At 43.0% G+C, this 18,602-nt stretch overlaps 1 protein-coding gene across 1 annotated transcript in view; it reads left to right on the forward strand.

Annotated features, from left to right (window-relative positions):
• Nucleotides 1-2,845: 2,845 nt before the first annotated feature.
• The window catches only part of LOC137498937 (carbohydrate sulfotransferase 5-like), a 145,803-nt gene continuing 130,046 nt past the window's right edge, over nt 2,846-18,602 (forward strand). Inside the window, exon 1 of the mRNA XM_068226795.1 lies at nt 2,846-3,090. Coding sequence (XP_068082896.1) covers nt 2,846-3,090 — 245 coding nt within the window. The remainder of the gene's footprint in view (nt 3,091-18,602) is intronic.

Here is an 18,602-nt window from a genome sequence, read left to right on the forward strand (position 1 = left end):
AACCCGCCGCGAGTGTTAAACTGCCGACCTAGCCAGAAAAGAAGTTATTAATAGGCCATTACCTGGTGTTGAACGGCTGACGAAGAAAGAGGCGCTTCCCGCCTCCTGCTATGTACTTAATACACTGAAAGATGGAACAGAAGTGGCCCCGAGACCCTAAAATCAGCAGTTTATATCCTCTCGCGGAAGATTCTAGGCGTTAGGGGAAAGAAAACACCCTCCCACAAAATTTTTATTGGCTAGGGAAAAGAAACCCCTACATAGAGGAAGAAGAAACACATTATTGGTGGAAAATTAATTAAAGAAATTCGGGATTGGCTAGATCCAAAATAAGGGGAAAAAGAGGGGTATACAGCCAACTTAAACAATGACAGAAAGAAATTTAACAAAGAACAAACTCTTGAAATAAAAATTTCTCCAACAAAATAGTTCTTTGACTCCGCACTAGGTCGCACTATTGTTGATCTTCAGTAGTGTCCTCTAGAAGAGAAAGTTCACACTTCTTACTTCAGGCGAAACAAAAACACATCAAAAATGACACAGTTCACAAACTCAAAAATTTCCAGGTAGTGACATCTTCTGAGAAATTAGTAGATTAATAGTGTAGATAAAGTTCAGACTTCCTCCAGAAGAGGAGTTTCAACTGGCGCAACTTTTAAATAAACAGAGTAGAGGTGTACCGCCCGGTACAATAATAATAATAATAATAATAATAATAATAATGATAATAATACGAATGACAATTATATCTCTTACTTCTGAATACAGTGCTATGTACTATCTATCACACACTCCTGTACCCTATTACAGACTTTCACACATCGCACCGTGCATAGAATTGTGAATATGAACTCAATCGCTCGTCTTCTAAGCCCTAAAACACACCCATAATGCTATGCTTTTCCGTGTTGCGGAGAAAAAAGTTACGTTTCATTTTAAGACATCTCTTTTGCAAGTATTACGAGTCTCGAATCCATAAGTAAGTGCTGTTCTGGCCCCTGAGGTTGTCTAAGACTTTTCCGATCACAGTGGAAAGCTGTCCTGGAACAAATTAGCGCCCTTGTCACCGTACAAATAAATGAAAACCTTTACATTTTGGGAAGCATAGCCCAAGTACTTAATAAACGTCCTTTTGAATGACCGGCTGGGCGTGGTCATGTAAGTAGTGTGGGAGGTCTGATTAGCGCACTCTCTATCTCTTAACTCACTTGCTGACACGTCGTGTTCAGCTACCGCGTACAGTGTTAACACGATGTGTGGACGAAGACTGGGCAACTAGAGGAGCGGGAGACGAGGCAGCTCCCTTCGATTGCCCTTCCTCACATACGTGGCCGATTCTCGCGCAGAACGTTTAGAAAGTATTTGGACTATATTTATCCCTCTGAGGAGAGTAACAACTGCCTACAAAACCTGCATATTTCACCTTGTGTCAGCTTATTAAATTCCAAGAACAGTCTTTCGGATTCCAAGAAAATAAGACAATTACCGAGAGATCAGGAATTCCAAAAATGGTGTCAGCTTCTTCAAAGGGGAAAAATTCAAGTAATACCATAGAGGGAACAGTTGAATAACACACAATGATGGTCTATCTTGCAGTGACTGGCGTGATACTCTAATGTCGCAGCCGTTCGAGCCGTGCCAGGCAGGTCCCAGGACAACAACCGTTGTCGGCATTGCCACAACTAGATATAAAGCCTTTCTCATGTCCTGGGATACTGTCCCTACGACGAAACCCTGCGACTTAATAGACAGCATGTCATACGAAGCTCCGTCGCTCAGTCATTAAGAGACGCTGATTACACAGTGCACAAATAGGTCTGTTGGTTGTCGGAGAACGGTAGTACGCGTAGGATTGATATGATGGCCTTCACAAACAACATCAGTGGTTACATGATCAGTCCTACGGTTCGGTTTGAATCGCAGCCTAACCAGCCTAGTGATGGCAAAGGAAAGGATTTACGAGCCAACGACGTCAATACGACTGGAATACATCGAGGTGATAGGCCTCATGATTGGTGCAAAAAGAACAGTTTCTAAGTTCTTTGAAGAATTACGCTCAAAATTAAAACTACCAGAATCGTTGACGAAGAATGTGGTCCTCAAAGCCTTTAAAGGTTCACTATCAATCCTGAGACATCATCTATGTAGTCCTGAATGTATTTAGTATACTTTGTCCTCATATGTGGGGAGAGTTTATTCTCTGAAAAAGTATTTTATCTTATTAGAGTGGACTCTCAAAAATTATTCCCCATCCACTTTAAGAATTTGGAGGTGATTAGTGCCATACTGCTGATATTTGAGGAGAAACTATACTTGTTGAAATATGTATCTAAAGACTGAAACATGTCGCTTTAAGAAAAGTGATGTTAGTACAATCTACTTTACACCGCAACGACACAGAGACGTCTTACGGCGGCGATGGGATAGGAAAGGGCTACGAGAGGGAAGGAAACGACCGTGACCTTAATTAAGGTACAGCCCTAGCATTTGCCTGGAGTAAAATGGGAAACCACGGAAAACCGTCTTCAGGACTGCTGACAGTGGAGTTTGAATTCACTATCTCTGGAATGCAAGCTGATAGCTACGTGACCCGAACCGCACAGGCAAATGCTCGCTTCTTTCAATCCCTAGCAAATTCTTCACCAGGGTTCTGTTGAACAGAATTAAGGAGGATATCAATTTGAGGCTCCGACGGGAACAGAGATGCTTTCGACCGAATCGCTCGTGTGTAGACGAAATAAACACCTTGAGGATAATTCTAGAGCAGTGTGCTGAGTAGTCATCTCGCCTCTATGCAGAGTTCATCGACTTCGAAAAAGCTTTTGATTAGATCAACATAGAAGCTATGTGGAAGGAAGTGGAGCGGTACGGAGTGCCATCACAAATTACCAACCTCATCCAGGAAAGATGCCGTGATTATACATGCAGAGTCATTCATGAGGGCCGTGTATCTGAGCCTATATCTGCACGTTCAGGAGTACGTCAAGGTTGTATCCTCTCGCCAACCATGTTCCTGGTGGTGATTGATGCGGTAATGCGGAATGTAACGCGAAATGCGAAACGTGGTACCCAGTGGGGATTGGCTAATAGGTTAGTGGACCTAGACTTCGCTGACGATGCGTGTCTCCTGTCTGAGGCACATGGTGAAATGCAATCAAAGATTGAAGACTTGGTAAAAGAAGGGAAAAAGGTGGGACTAACGATCAACTCAAAGAAGACCAAGGCCCTAAGGATGAACACCAACAAACTAGACCCATTTGTCTTCAGTGATGAACCTATAGAGGATGTGAATAGTTTCACCTACTTGGGCAGTATAGTTACCAAATATGGAGGAGCAGTACAGGATGTTTCTCAACGTATACGAAAAGCAGGAGGAGAGGAAGGCCCAAACAAATGTGGCGAAGATATGTACACATGGAGGCAATGGAAGAAGGCAAGACGTGGAGAGAGGTGATGAGGTTGGCTGGCAACAGGATCAGATGGAAATGCTTTGTTGATGTCCTATGTTCCATAAAGAACAACAGGAATTAAGTCAAGTAAAGTCAATTGCTCGGCGTAATATTAGTTGACAGCTGAAGGGGACTAGCAATGGTAACGCCATATCCAAACAGCCATTTAAAATTACACTTTTGTTACATGAACATTTTTTGGTATTCAGTAAAGCCGGAGGCCTCGCATTCCATTCTCTTCCAGATCAGGGATTTTTATCTGGATCTAAGGACTGGCCCGACGTTTACTGAGCCTCAGTGACAACAATTGAGGAGCTACCTGATGGTGAGATAACGACACTGGTCCAGAAAGCCAAGAATAACGCTTCACGTCGTAATCTGCAGGCCTTCAGGCTAAGCAGCGGTGGCTTGGTAGACCAAGGTCCATTAGGACTGTGGCGCCATGGGAGGTGGAGGTGGGGATATTCTATGGAAAGAAGTGAGAACCAAAATGTGAATTTTTTAATACTTTTCAAGACGAGGCACCCTCAAAGGGATTTACAGTTAGGCAACCGTCTCTTAACCCTGTAAGTGTGTCCCTCCTTTGTCCCGTTTCTCTATGAATTGAAATGAATCTTAATAGCGAGTTTTTACGACCGGATTGCCTTCTTGACTTAAATGAGATGAATGACGTGATATATGATAGTAGGAAGAGACAGGATGAAACCCGGTGCCGGTACATAGCATACTCGTCTCGAATAGCACCAAGGGGTTTGTTCAAGGCATCACGTCGCCATCCGACGGACGAATTACCATCAACAGCATCATATGCACTCATTCTGTATGAACGCTGCGGAGAGGTTTGGAATGGCTTTTGGCACGAAATTGTATACCACCACCTCTCCTAGCCTGACAGCCAATTAGCTTCACATTTCCCACGGGGAATGCGTAGTTTTGTAGGCCTTACTTCCTCTGCCATCTACACCACTTGCCATGGAACTACTTCTAACCTATAGTCGATTTGTCAGAAAGTAGACATTCTACGCCTTGTTTTAGTACCAAATTTGTCCGTCTTTGTTCGTTATTGGTATGTGTTTCAACCTCGTGCATCTACCAAAACATTACCGTAATCAAAGTGTGTAAACATGGATTTTATCCAAGTACAGGTTGAGCCGGTATTGCAAGTACAGCCACTGTCATAAATATTCGGCCACTGATAACATCCACGAAAAAGTGATGACAATAACGCAACCACGAGCAGAATATGAAACCAAATGTGTCCAAGTAATGGTACTACATGTATTTGCTTATGCCGAAGAGGAATCACGGAGCATTGATCTACAGTATGCTGTAAAATAAAGGACATTGAGCACATGGGTGAAATGACACGCCTCAAATATATTCGGTCATCTGGAAAGACCGGAATTGGCGCTGTGTTCATTGACAGCGACAGGGCAAATAGCGTTGCAAAACGTACAGGTCAGTAGTGCGGTGCCGCAAGACACGTCGTGCGAAGTCATTTGCTGAAGTGTTGCGGAATGGTATCAAATGGGGCTCAAAAGACAACACAATACCACGTTTGAAGAACGCCAGCTCGTAACATTCCATCATGCTCGAGGTAAATCGTATAGCAAGTTATCGCAAATACTTGAAATAAGCAGAACAACAGTTGGAGATACGCTAAGATGATTCGAAAATGAAGACAGAATTGATCCAATATCTCAGACAGGCAGACTAAGAAGGCGGTCAGAACGAGAGGAGCGGTTTGTGCTTCGGAATGTAAAAAGGAATCAGAAAATTAGTGCCTCGAAACTGGCAGCAGCTGTTTTAGAGGAGTGTGGAAAGGAAGTGGGTACTGAAACCGTGCGAAGAGCACTGCGAAGGAATGAGTTCTTTGGGAGAAGAGCTAGGTGGAGACCCAGAATGTGTTATTTGTGAGTCAAAGTTCAACGTTTTCGGATCCGATGGAAAGCAATTGGTGTGGCGGAAAAGTAACAAGGAATTGAAAACAAGCAATCGACAAGCAAAGATGAAACATGGTCGACCGAACTCGATAGCTGCAGTCGCTTAAGTGAGGCCAGTATCTAGTATACGGATATAGTGGGTTCGAAACCCACTGTCGGCAGCGCTGAAGATGGTTTTCCGTAATTTTCCATTTTCACAGCAGGCAAATGCTGGGGCTATACCTTAATTAAGGCCACGGCCGCTTCCTTCCTACTCCCAGCCCTTTCCTCTCCCATCGTCACCGTAAGACTTATCTGTGTCGGTGCGATGTAAAGCAAATTGTAAAAAAACCATGTTCGAGGAAGTACAATTGTATGTGGATGTGTTGCATCGAAAGGGGTTGGTGCACTGTGTTTCGCTGAACATACTTTGATAAAAGAGGGCAATTTGGCTATCCTCAAAAGTAATTTGCGACAATCTGCGGAACAACTTGGTATACAGCGTACTTTCAAGTTCTATCAAGATAACGTCCCCAAGCAGAAGACGTAACTTGTCAGAGAGTGGCTGCTGTACAACTGCCCGAAGGTCTTGAAACTCCACCACAATCACCCGACCTGAACCCCATCGATAATGTGTGGAGTCAAATGAAGGCAGCTCTGCAATTGCGGACGCCAAAATCCCTCACACATTTTAAGAGGAGACTGCTACAAGTATGGGCGGCATTAAGCCCTGATTATATCAATGAAGTTATCGTCAGTATGCCGAATCGACTGGAAGAGGTCATAAAACATCAAGGTGGACCTACAAAGTACTGAATGTATAACAGGGTTGTGAATTGTGCACGTTTATGTTTCTTTTTGTATAGTGGCCGAATATTTATGGGAGTATCTGTACCTCAGTTCATGGACCTTCTGATTTTTACAACATAACAATCTACATCAGTACTTTCTTTGAGCACAGATGAGTCTTATTGCGTAACTGTCAGACAATGTCTTGAAATCATAATTTTAATGCCTACAGGTGACAATTATCTTTAGTATAACATGGTGCAGCAAGAAATGGTTCAAACACATTCAGAAGTGATGTTTTAATTCCAGGTTTTGTCAACACGCCAAGATATTTTATACTTCACACGGATGTGGGCGGAAAGGGGAGCGGGGTTTCGGGTTTCCACATGCGAGAGTTCTCGCGCGGGCACGCTAGAAAGAAGAGAAAAGAGACGGCGGTGGTGATTCTTCTTATAAGAGGAAGTACAACTGGGTAACCATCCTCTACTAACACTAATCAGAGAGAAAAATGAAAGGGGTCTGACACTTCGAGAAATTAAATTATCGGCCAAAGAAAGACCACGGCCACGAAGGGCGTGAAAATTAAAGACTCCCTAAGCCTCTAGAACCTAATACTGTCGGGGTCGGTAAAGAACAAGAGTTGACCAAGAGAGGTCGGTTAGGATAGATGAAAGTGATGATCCTTGCACAGGTAAGTGGAAGCAATGCGGGGACTGAGCTAAGGGCCCCGTGGTCTTCAAACGATGCTCCCAAGTTAAGAGCCCCTGGGGCACTTTTAGTCGCCTCATACGACAGGCAGAGGATACCGCGGGCGTTATCTACGGCCCCCACCCACAAAGAAAAAGCAAAGTCATCTCCGTACAGGCCATGAAGGCCCTGGGAGGGTGGAAGGTAAAGGCTTCCACTATCCGTAACCTCGGCACTTGATGGGGTAGAGTGGTTGGCTCTACGCCCGGCCGCCTTTGCCCCCAATTATTAACCCGGTACTCATTTTGGTGTAGGCTGAGTGAACCTCAGGGCCATATGCACCTCCGGAAGTGGAAATCTCATTTCTTAAATTTTACGACTTCCTGACGGGGATTCGAACTCACGTCCTTTCGGACGCACCGAGCGCGCCTTTACCGCCTCGGCCAGGTAGCCCCTGGCAACACTTCCTTGTCGTCCCGCGACCTTTCGAATCTGGCCAGTTAGATATTTTTGTATTTATTTTTCAGCCTATCACAGGCTTCTTGTAGATTTTTATTCGACCAATAAAAGTGAGAGGCTGTGTTCGGATTTAGTCCAGAACCTTCTCGAACTATCCCCTCGGGTATATAAGCTGCGGCCTTTTCAAGCTACCTTGTCTTACTGATCGTCGAATTACTGAGTGTGTGTGTTAAGTCAGGAGGGGGTGGGGTGCCTCACCCTTCAGCAGGCAGTACATCAGCCTAGGTAATGGATCTTTGTAGCTGTCTCCGCAAACTTTTCCGAGGGGAAGGTTCTAAACCTTAACTATGTAACCATTTGATTTCTAAAATGTAAACTACTTCCTTTGCATGTAAAATTTCATAGAATTTTAAACTGTAAATCGGGGATAGTGAGTGCGTTACCCTCTCGAGTTCCCCTTCAGTTTATTTTGAGGTGACTACAATTTTCTAACTGTTTCTTTTCCTCTAATGCATTAAATTAACCTTTCATTCTAGTCACCTCAGTAGCTTGGGATCAGCCTCTGTGTCATTGGGCCGCGAGCCCAATTAGGGTTTTATACTTGGTTTTCTAGGAGCGCAAGTGTACGCCTCCATATATTTTGTGTTTGGGCGAGTAATTTAACCTGTTCTTTTTTCCACGAAGTCCCAGTAGTTTGCGTAATATATACCCCTGTGTACAAAAATTGTAAATTGTAGGTTGGCCCTAGAGAGGCCAGAAATTGTAAGATTTTTGTGTAATGTTGCCTTGAGTGGGCTGTAAGAAATTGGTAGCACAGCCTCCTGGGTTGAAGTTGGAGAGCATGTAAGCCCTTGTCTGAGATAGCTAATATTACTGTAATATTGAGTGGTGCTTTTGGAAGGACGTATATTTGTAACGGTTGGAGCAAATTGCTCTGGAAATTTGTGTCTAATTAAACGCTACATCGGAGTCATTTTAAACTTGTAAATTTGGAGTTTGAAGCCTAAAACTGTGAAATTTCCTATTCTGGAGTATTCTATTTTTATATCAAAATTGCCATTGTACCTGATACACTGTTGTTAAGTTTGAAATTTGAAAAAAAATGTAACCTTTATTTAAAGTTTTAAATTAATTTTTGATAGCATATCACACCTTTTTTCACCTCTCTCTGTGATCCACGAAACTCCGGTGACAGAAATAATGATAAGCGCACTCACACGGTCAATACTGTATAACCTTCATTATCCCCATCACTCTGCAGTACTGATGCTCGCAGATCAAGGAAATCCGGGTCTGCTTCAGTACTGACCTTCATTCTATCATGCCAGTCGACACAGAATCAGTATTATTGTCAGAATTTATGAGTATTGACAGTTTTATTGACCATACTTTATACTTCACAGTAGAACTCTGTGGTGCGTCCATCACACTTCCCTTGTGTGTGTGTGTGTGTGTGTGTATCGGAGTGAGGGGAGTCTAGGTCATTGGCTGAGCGGCCTCGTGGTTATCACGACTTCCGCTGCGCCGAGCCCCTCCGACATCTCATGAAACAGGACCTGCAGTTTTTAAGAGGTCTGGCTCTCTGTTCCCCGTACTCACTCACTCACTCACTCACTCCATGGCGCTACGGGCCTCTGAGAACCTTGACCTCTTTGACCACACATTTCCAGTAGTCTCGATCTTCTGCACATGTGCGATATCTCCGCTCAACCTCATCCAGCCATCTCACGCGGGGTTGACCTCTCATTCCTCTACCACCAGGATGTCCTGTTAGAGTCTTCTTTGGGTATCTGTCTTCTTCCATCTGTTGTGCATGCCCCAACCACCGTATTCTTCCCGTTCTTTATATAATGCTTTTACTTCTTCGTTCGTTCTAATCCTCCATATCCCTCCATCTTTCACGAGGACAAATATCTTCTTTTTTAACATTTATTTGACTTTTGGCCTCATCACCCATACAGCCAGTGAACCATTAAAAATTTACAAGTCACACATCAACGCATATAGACTACACATTAAATGACTGTGTGTCGTGACATTCACAATTCATGATTTGCACTTTTTATTACGTGACTAAAATCAATACAAATTTTTTATTTAATAAGGGAGATAAAAATGACAAAAATTATATATTTAAGTGACTTTTTTTGAAAAATTCGGCTAAAATCACATATATTCTCTGGTTGACAGGAGAAACAAGAACTGGTACGCTTCTTGGAAATGCATACCTCGACATTCAGTTTCTTCTCCATAGCCTCAGTCAGTACCCATGGCTCACTGCCGGGCATTAGGACTGATTTGATCACTGTTTTAGAGAGTTAGTTTTAAATTCCTGCTTAGATTTTTTACTGCCCAGGTGAGAGTACAACGCTATATGTGCTTTATTGGCAGCTTTCATACGATTTGCCTCCACTTTGTTATCTGATGTTACAACCGCGTCAGGGTATATGAAGCTGTCTGCTGCTTCAAGGGTGTACCCTCCAACAAGGAGTCTCTCTCTCTCTCTCTCTCTCTCTCTCTGTGTGTGTGTGTGTGTGTGTTTCTTCTTGTCCTTTCAGTTATAATGTACTTAGGCTTCGATTCATCGATCTCTAAACCAAGGACTTTGCCAGCTGTTTCAAACTCTCTGAATGCTGATTTCAATGCTTCTGTACTACTACCAGTGATTATGTCATCTGCGTAGGCTAGGATTTGTCTGTTCCCTGTACACCCGTTGCCTACGAGATACATAAGGCCGGGAAATACAGCACAACAGACTCGGCCTCGACATACTTCCGACAAGCGCCGCTAGAGTTCTCTTTACTGAGCTGTCTCGCCCGCTCATTGCAACACGTTCCAGTACGAAAACCTATAAAAATTCATTAAAACTTCAATTTCAGAAGACACCAAACAGGTTTGAGATAAAAAAATAGACCAAGAGCAGTTGTATGACTTACTTGGTACAATGTATTTCTTACACTTTACTTAAACGAAATAATTCACGAAAGAAGCAGAGAAGTATATTAGCGAGTTTGTCACTTCTTCCCGTTTTCTCTGATTCTGTCCCAGTGTATTCGATAAACTGATCGAGATTGCGGTCATAAGTAACTTTGGGTTTAATCGCCATCTTATACATTATCAGCGATCCTACCTTTTCCTCCACACATCTGACGTGGCAACATTCGTACTGAAGCCCCTGCTTGGAGACCGATGTTATGCCCGTTTTGCCATTAGAAAATCCTATATAATTTATCAGCATCTTCTAATGTGTTACAGTGAGGCAGTGCAAGGATCTCAAATCTGTAGTCGGTAGGTGCTTTCCTATGCCATAGGGCGCAAATTTTTAGCGTCATTTCTCCGTAATTCATTTTTTCTTCCCGTAAGATTTAATTTGTTCTAACAGTAATAAAGCTCCTAAATGATCATTTGTAACATTATTTTCAATCTGGTTTACTTTTTGGTCAAGTTCAGATATCTTAAATCATTTTTCTGATTTCATTACCGTATCCTACTTCTCAATATAATTGGTATCCTTACACTGAAATCCGATGTATTAAAATGCAAGCTACATACCCGTGCCTCGAAACAGCTTCCTGCATTTCTTTCTTAAACCGCACTCCAAAGGAAAATTATGGAACGTCACATTTTCTTGCATTTTAGCGGTACATAGTGGTACACAACAGTGCACCATGCTTCTCAACCTCACGGACACTCGCCAACAGAAACAATACTCGCAATAAATTGCATAAAATTAGCACAACATCACAATTACTCCGTATATCACAATGTTAAAGTCCGCCAAGAGCAGAACAGAAACCTGACATCTCGTGGCCAAGACCGTGAACACGGTCGAGCCGTCTTTTCAGCGGCAAATTAGTAGCTATGTCCCGGCCTTATATATCACGTAGGCAACGGTACACCTCGTAGAAAAACTCAGTGCGATCGACCAATCAATCAGTTTCTTGTGGATATTAATAGTCTGGTGCAGTCTTTCTAAATTACGTGCATGGGCAGCGTCTACCGTGCGTAGGGCACTGCGTATTCGTGTGGCGGAAAATAATTATGTATGTGTTGCGTGAGTTGGAGGAATTAACCATTTACGATTCAAATCCAGTCACCCGGCCGGGAATCGTACCCGGGACTCCGAGGAGCAAGAGTCAATACGTTGACCACTTAGCCATGGATTAAAACTGTGATAGTGATTATTATAATTAATCTTCTGAGGTCTGAAAACCTCGAAGGAGAATAATCATATTCCTTCTTCCTTTTCCCCACCTCCTTAACGATACTAACAAGGAAACCCTTCCATTTGTTCGTGTCCGATCTGACTGAGATTTGTTATGACGACTTCAGTAGGAATGCTTTATTCAGCCATATCAAAATTAAATGCCCGATCGTGTATTCAGCACTTGTTTTGGGGCGTCAAATCTTGCTCATTTAAGCACCGCGTAGACAGTAGTGAGTTACGGGAAGCAGGTAGAGGCTGGGCGGCCGGGCGGTTTATGTGTCATACTCCACTCTTTCTTTCTCGCACACACATTATTTCCCCACCTCTACCTGCTTCCCGCCGCTCACTCCTGCCTATGCGGTGCTTAACTGAGCAAACTTTAACGCCCCAAAACAAGTGCTAAATCACGACTGGGCATCTAATTTCGATATGTCTGAATAAAGCATTCCTACTGAAGTCACTGTATCAAATATCAATCAGATCGGAGACACAGTTGGAAGGGTTTCCTTGTAAGTGGGATGCAGTGGTTAAGTTAGCTCTATGTCCGACCGCCTTTGTCCCCACGAATTAACCTGGCACTCATTTCTGTTGTAGGCTGAGCGAACCTCAATGTTATGTGCCTGTCCAGAAGTGGTAGTCCCGTTCCTATATTTTCCGATTACGTGGCAGGGAATCGAACGCACGTCCTTGTGGGTGAATCGATCACACCTTTACCGCCTCGATAAGGCAGCCCGCAAAACCCACTGCTATGTATTCGTTACGCAATTCTAACTACGGCGCTTGAGAGGAAAGAGCTTTGACCCTTAGAAGAATAAGAAAATCACTATGAATGTGTAGAAAGGAAGGACTTCCTAGACTGGGGAGGAGAGCGTGGACGTTACCTGAAGTCGAAATAGAAGAAGAATCAATCAGATTAGGTCGGACGGAATACGTCAAAGGGAGAGAGAGAGAGATCTGATCAAAGAAAGAGGAAGTAGTACGGGACAAACCTCGGACGCTATGGTCGCACGATGTGTGTGGCTCTATGCAATGAGCAATTTTCATTAAGACTTAATTTTTCCTGATTTATAGAACCAAATAAGTAATTTATCTCTTGGAGATTAGCTGTAAGACGTTTTTGTCAAATTTCTTCCGTTCCGTGCATAATGCGTGTAAGCAAGGTTTGCAAGTAAATGACTCACATAATTGTAAGAAATAGAGGTAGCATAGGGTAAATTGGAGGGTGAAGAGAATGAGGACGGCCTACCTCGCGACCAGAGAAGTGTATAAGAAAAATAATATATCAGCAGACGTGAATCTGTAGACATTACAAGGCAACGGTAAGTAACGTGGCATTTTATGCGTACGAGACGATAAGACTAGAAAGAGATGGGACATAACAACTGGAGAAACAAGAGAAACATCCCGAGGAAGATACTTGGTCCAAAAGTAGGAGGTGGAAGAAGGGAAAGGAACGAAATCTACCGGAACATAATGACGATCTCGGGAGAAATCAGACTCAGAATGGCAGAGATTTTCTGGACACGTGATCAGGATCGACATGTACAGTATGACAATAAGAGTATGGGAGAACGAGAGGACTGGATTGAGATGGGGATTACGGTGGAAGGGAAATAAGTCGTCAGCAACCAACATGGCGGAGTTAAATGACAGAGAATGGAACAGGGCATGATAGAAAGCACAACTGGGAAGGGACACACAAGGGAAGAGGGTACTGGAAATCTCGGAGGGAGAGGATGAAGAGGTTCTGGCAGAAGAAGAAGAAGATCCAAGTCATGATGGAGCTATCCGTGGTCCTACAAAGGCAGTAACGAAAGAAGAAACGAAGGCAGTAACATTAAAAACTTGCTATGAAATGAAATGGCGTATGGCTTTTAGTGCCGGGAGGGTCCAAGGACAAGTTCGGCTCGTCAGGTACAGATCTCCTGAATTGACTCCCGTAGGCGTCCTGCGCGTCGTGATGAGGATGTAATGATTATGAAGGCGACACATACACCTAGCCCCCGTGCCAGCGAAATTAACCAATTATGGTTAAAATTCCGGGACCCCTGTGACCAAAGGCCAGCACGCTAACCATTTAGCCATGGACCCGGACAAGACTCGCTATGACCTATGTGGAACATCGTCGGCTCTGAAAGGAGGAAGTGTTGACCAACGGAGGTAGAGCTCGAGAGATAAAGTGGGTTCTCCCATAGGTCTACACACTACTCGAACTATGCTCTTCCGCGATATACATCACAGGCTATCAGTTTGCACCTCCTCTGCATGGCAATTTGTCTCGTAAATGGAAAACTTACTATTAGTTTGTTATGTTGGAACGCGTGTGCTAGATAGCCCACCGAGCACGTGAGCTGTGCGGGATAATATAAACAGCCCCCTCTACAAACAATAGCTGGGAAGCAGACACTAGCGTGCTACCAGTATCTTAAAAGGAACATCGTTGATAACTTACTGTCATTCTCACGCACGCACGCGGCGTTAAAAATCGTAAAGAGTTTTGGAAGGGACTTGGCAATCCGCTGCAATGGATATTGAAATGGCCTAACTCACATTTGTTAAAACTGACGAATTTTCGCCCTTATATCTCTAGTCTGGCTCCTTATCTGAATGGTCAGCGTTGAGGTCTGCGGTTCAGAAAGTTCCGGGTTCGATTCCCAGTGGGGTCATATTTAATCCTCCTGACTCGAGGACTGGGTGATGTTGTTTGTTCCAACACTCTGCTCTCCGTATTCACACAACATATCACACTACAAACCATCAGAGAAACACGCAATAGTGAATATATCCGTCCACATAGGGGTAGCGTCAGGAAGGTAATCCAGCCGTAAATCATAGCCAGGTCCTCATAAACAATACGGTCCGCGCCCGTGACCCCACCAGGGTGTGAGAAAAGCGGAAACAGAATCAGAAGAAGTAATAAAATTATTGGTTTTTGCGTCCCGCTAACAACTTTTACGGTTTTCGGAGACGTTGAGGTGCCGATATTTAGTCCCTCAGGCGTCCTTTTACGTGCCAGAAAATTTACCGACACGAGGCTGACGTACTTGAGGACCTTCAAATACCATCGGACTGAGCCAGGATCGAACCTGCCAAGATGGGCTCAGAAGGGCAGCGCCTCAACCATATGAGTCACTCAGCCCGGCAGAAGAAGAAGATGATGAAGAAGAAGAAGAAGAAGAAGAAGAAGAATACGGCCATTCACCTCTGAAATTTTCTTAGTAATTACTTTTTAAGCATTTGAATCTGTTTTTGACATATACTGTCGTTCACTGAACTAGAATAAAGTGACCTTTCTGATTTGAATATGATTTTTGATTTCAAATCCTACATCATCAATCAATCACCACTGATCTGCATTTAGGTCAGTCGCCCAGGTTGCAGATTCCGTATCTGTTTTTTCACCTAATCTTTTCTTAAATAATTTGCAAAGAATTTGGACATTTATTAAACATGTCTTATTATTATTATTATTATTATTATTATTATTATTATTATTATTATTATTATTATTAGTATTATTATTATTATTACACTACCGCTTATCCCACACCTGTGGGGTGGAGGGTGCGAACTGTGTCGCACATGTGGATTGGGTCCTGTTTTACGGTCGGATACCCATCCTGACGCCAACCTTATATGGAATAATGTAATCAGTATTGCGTGTTTCTGTGGTGGTTGGTAGTGTAATGTGTTATCTGAATATGAAGAGGAAAGTGTTGGAACAAACACAAACACACAGTCACCGAGCCAAAAGAATTAATCAAACACGAATGAAACCCCCATCCGGCCGGGAATCGAACCCGGGACCCTCTGAACCGAAGGCCTCAACGTTGACCATTCAGCTAATGAGTCGGACACTTATTGAACATTTCCCTTGGTAAATTATCCAATCCCTAACTGCTTTCTCTATAAACGAATATTTGCCCCTATTTGTCTGCTGATTCCAATATTATCTTCATTTTGTGATCATTTCTACTTTTAAAAACACCACTCAGACTTATTCGTCTACTAATGTCATTCCACACGATCCCTCCACCGACGACTCGGAACATACCACTTAGTCGAGCAGCTCGTCTGCTTTCTCCAAAGTCTTCAGAGCCCGAACTTTGCAACATTTTCGTAATGCTACTTTCTTGACGGAAATCACTCTGAACAAATCGAGCTACTTTTCTTTGGATTTTTCCAGTTCTTGAATCAAGTAATCCTGGTGAGTGTTCCATACACTGGAACCAGAGACTAGTTGGGGTCTTACCAGACACTTATTTGCCCTCTCCTTTACATCCTTACTGCAACCACTAAACACCCTCATGCCCATGTGCAGAGATCTTACCCTTTATTTACAATACCGTTTATGTGGTCATACGTAATATACATATAGATTTGAGGAGTAATTGATTAAAAGTTATTGAATTACTTGTAACGAATTCTGATTAGTACATTTTACTTGTAATCATTACTTACAACTAAACAACAAAATGTAATCTTTACTCGTAATTTTCTCCTTAAAATACAATTCTGGTAATCGGTATACATCGCATGAAACCAGAAACGGGGAAAAGAGAGCTTTTTCAGTTCTACTAAAGCAGAATCAGTAACTTCACCAGAACTCAATGAGATACTTTCTTGCCTCTCCAATGTTTCCAAAGACATCAAATGCATCCTACTGTTACGAATAAAGCAGTTTCTTTCATGGCTCTGGTTTAAGTGTAGGATGACCCAATAAGTACACACACATATTGGTGGCCGAGAACGAAAGGTACAATTCGAAATCCATAATTTTTCACGAGAACAGTTTAAAGTTTTATCAGTTTACAGCATTGCCTTTTAAAAACACACTTCTTACATCGTTTATTATAAACTGGAAAAGAATTACAACTCAAAATGTAACCCATTCGAATTAAGTAAAGCGGCTAATATCAGAATATTGAAAACTGTTCGAAGTGCTTCCTGGCATGAATATATTAGATTTTGTGTTGTAACACTTTTGGAGGTTGTAGAGGTAGAAAGAAGCTACACATTGATGGTAGACTCTCAAAAATGAATAGTTTTTTTTTTAAAGTTGTAACCCTTTCGTTCTCAGCCATCGAACAATTGAGCAATAAATGACCAGGGTCCACTATTTACAAGTCTCTGTCCTCCTTACAGCGGGTAGTCAGCTTACCGGGCGAGTTGGCCGTGCGCGTAGAGGCGCGCGGCTGTGAGCTTGCATCCGGGAGATAGTAGGTTCGAATCCCACTATCGGCAGCCCTGAAGATGGTTTTCCGTGGTTTCCCATTTTCACACCAGGCAAATGCTGGGGCTGTGCCTTAATTAAGGCCACGGCCGCTTCCTTCCAACTCCTAGGCCATTCCTATCCCATCGTCGCCATAAGACCTATCTGTGTCGGTGCGACGTAAAACTCCTAGCAAAAAAAAAAAGGTAGTCAGCTTGGTTGCCTGCATATTGACAGCCCCCTTTCACTTTAGCTGCAAGCTCCGCTCCTTTGCCTCGCTCAGCTGTACGCACAGGTTTGAACATAGGGCTGCTGACCCCCACAACACACGATGAATTTTGCCAAGGTTGGACCCAGGAAAAAGTCCGGTAATTCACACAGTAGCTCTCGTGGTCACTCTACTGCTTAACACTCACAACTATACAGCAACAACTCCACAGTACTAGCCATCACTACAACACTCCTCCTAGCAACGAGAGTTAGCCTAACACTGCTCCAATTCTGCTCATGACAGCTGTTTTGCATACTGACTCCAAAACGGTCTGTAAATCGCGATAGTACACAAACACAGTACTCCGCTCCGTACTCGACGATTCTCTAACTCCGGCGGGACACAAATGACAACCAGCACTAAGCTCCAGTCACTAACTCCCCGCCAGTACGCAGACAGTACTCCAAGGCAGTACACACCCAGTACTCCGTATTCCAACACGATACTTTGACACCGCGGGACAAAGATGGCAGCCAGCACTGTCCCAGTCCAGCTACCGAATTCCAATTCTGACTGACTTCGTGGTTAGCCTCCTTTTTATAGCGTGATGATGGGGTACTAGAATATATGGGGCTCGGATTGAGACAGAACATTCCCGTTTCGTGTTCCAGGAGGTACGCGAGGAAAAGAAACGAACAGAAAAACCTGAAGCTGGAAGCTCCTAGTTGACTCACTAGTTCCTTCCAGGAAGTAGCGAACGGAACTGCGCGAGGGCTGGCACGTAACACTGCAATATCCACCGCTGATGGGGACGTATTCCTTCAAGTGCCCCTGTAGAGAGTCTTTTCAGCAAATGCTAGGATCTACAGTGCTTTTTTTAACAAAAGGTCAAGGTTTAGCTATGATAATGTTAAGAACCAATTATTTCATGAGGTAAATTGCAAATTATTTTAAAATTATAAACATTATTAGAAAATTCATTTTGAACTTTCCAAGGTATCACATTAAGTATCACTTAGTAATAATAGCCTTTTATTTAATGTGTCTAGGCTTGAAGAAACCAAAGTGGGGTAATATACCTTCCAATCCCATGCGGAAAAGAAATGTCAGTGATTTCCGTAAGACCGTTCTGCGAAGTACGAGTAATTTGAAAAGCCACTGTACCGATTACTTGTTGAAAAAGTAATTTGTAATTGAGTAAAATATTTCACAGGTAACTGTAATTCAACCGTATTACTTTTTCCTTGTACTTTCCTCATTACTGCATGAATGAATTCATACCTGCATAGGTACGTATTTTGGTATATGTATTTTAATTAGACACTGTTGTCGCTTTCAGCGTTGTCTTCTAGCCTCCGTAAATAAACTGTGCATCTCCACAATCCTCTATTTGCAACTAGGTCTCTGGTTAATTCTCTTATCTGTAAATCTTTAAAAACCAAGCCTGTCCCCGTTTCTACTTACTTGTGACAGGGTTTCATCTTCCATATCCAACCCTGACGGCATTAGATTTGTGAGGCCTTCATGAAATGTACGGGATTTTTGTTTTGCTAATGAAAGTAATAAGCGACCATAACTCTAATAGTATCAGAATACGAAGACCATGGGTGGTGGTGGTGGTGGTGGTGTTTACTGCTTTACGAGGAAATACACCGACTGACAGAGC

This window comes from Anabrus simplex, chromosome 3 (genome assembly GCF_040414725.1).
Source record: "Anabrus simplex isolate iqAnaSimp1 chromosome 3, ASM4041472v1, whole genome shotgun sequence".
NCBI lineage: Eukaryota > Metazoa > Arthropoda > Insecta > Orthoptera > Tettigoniidae > Anabrus > Anabrus simplex.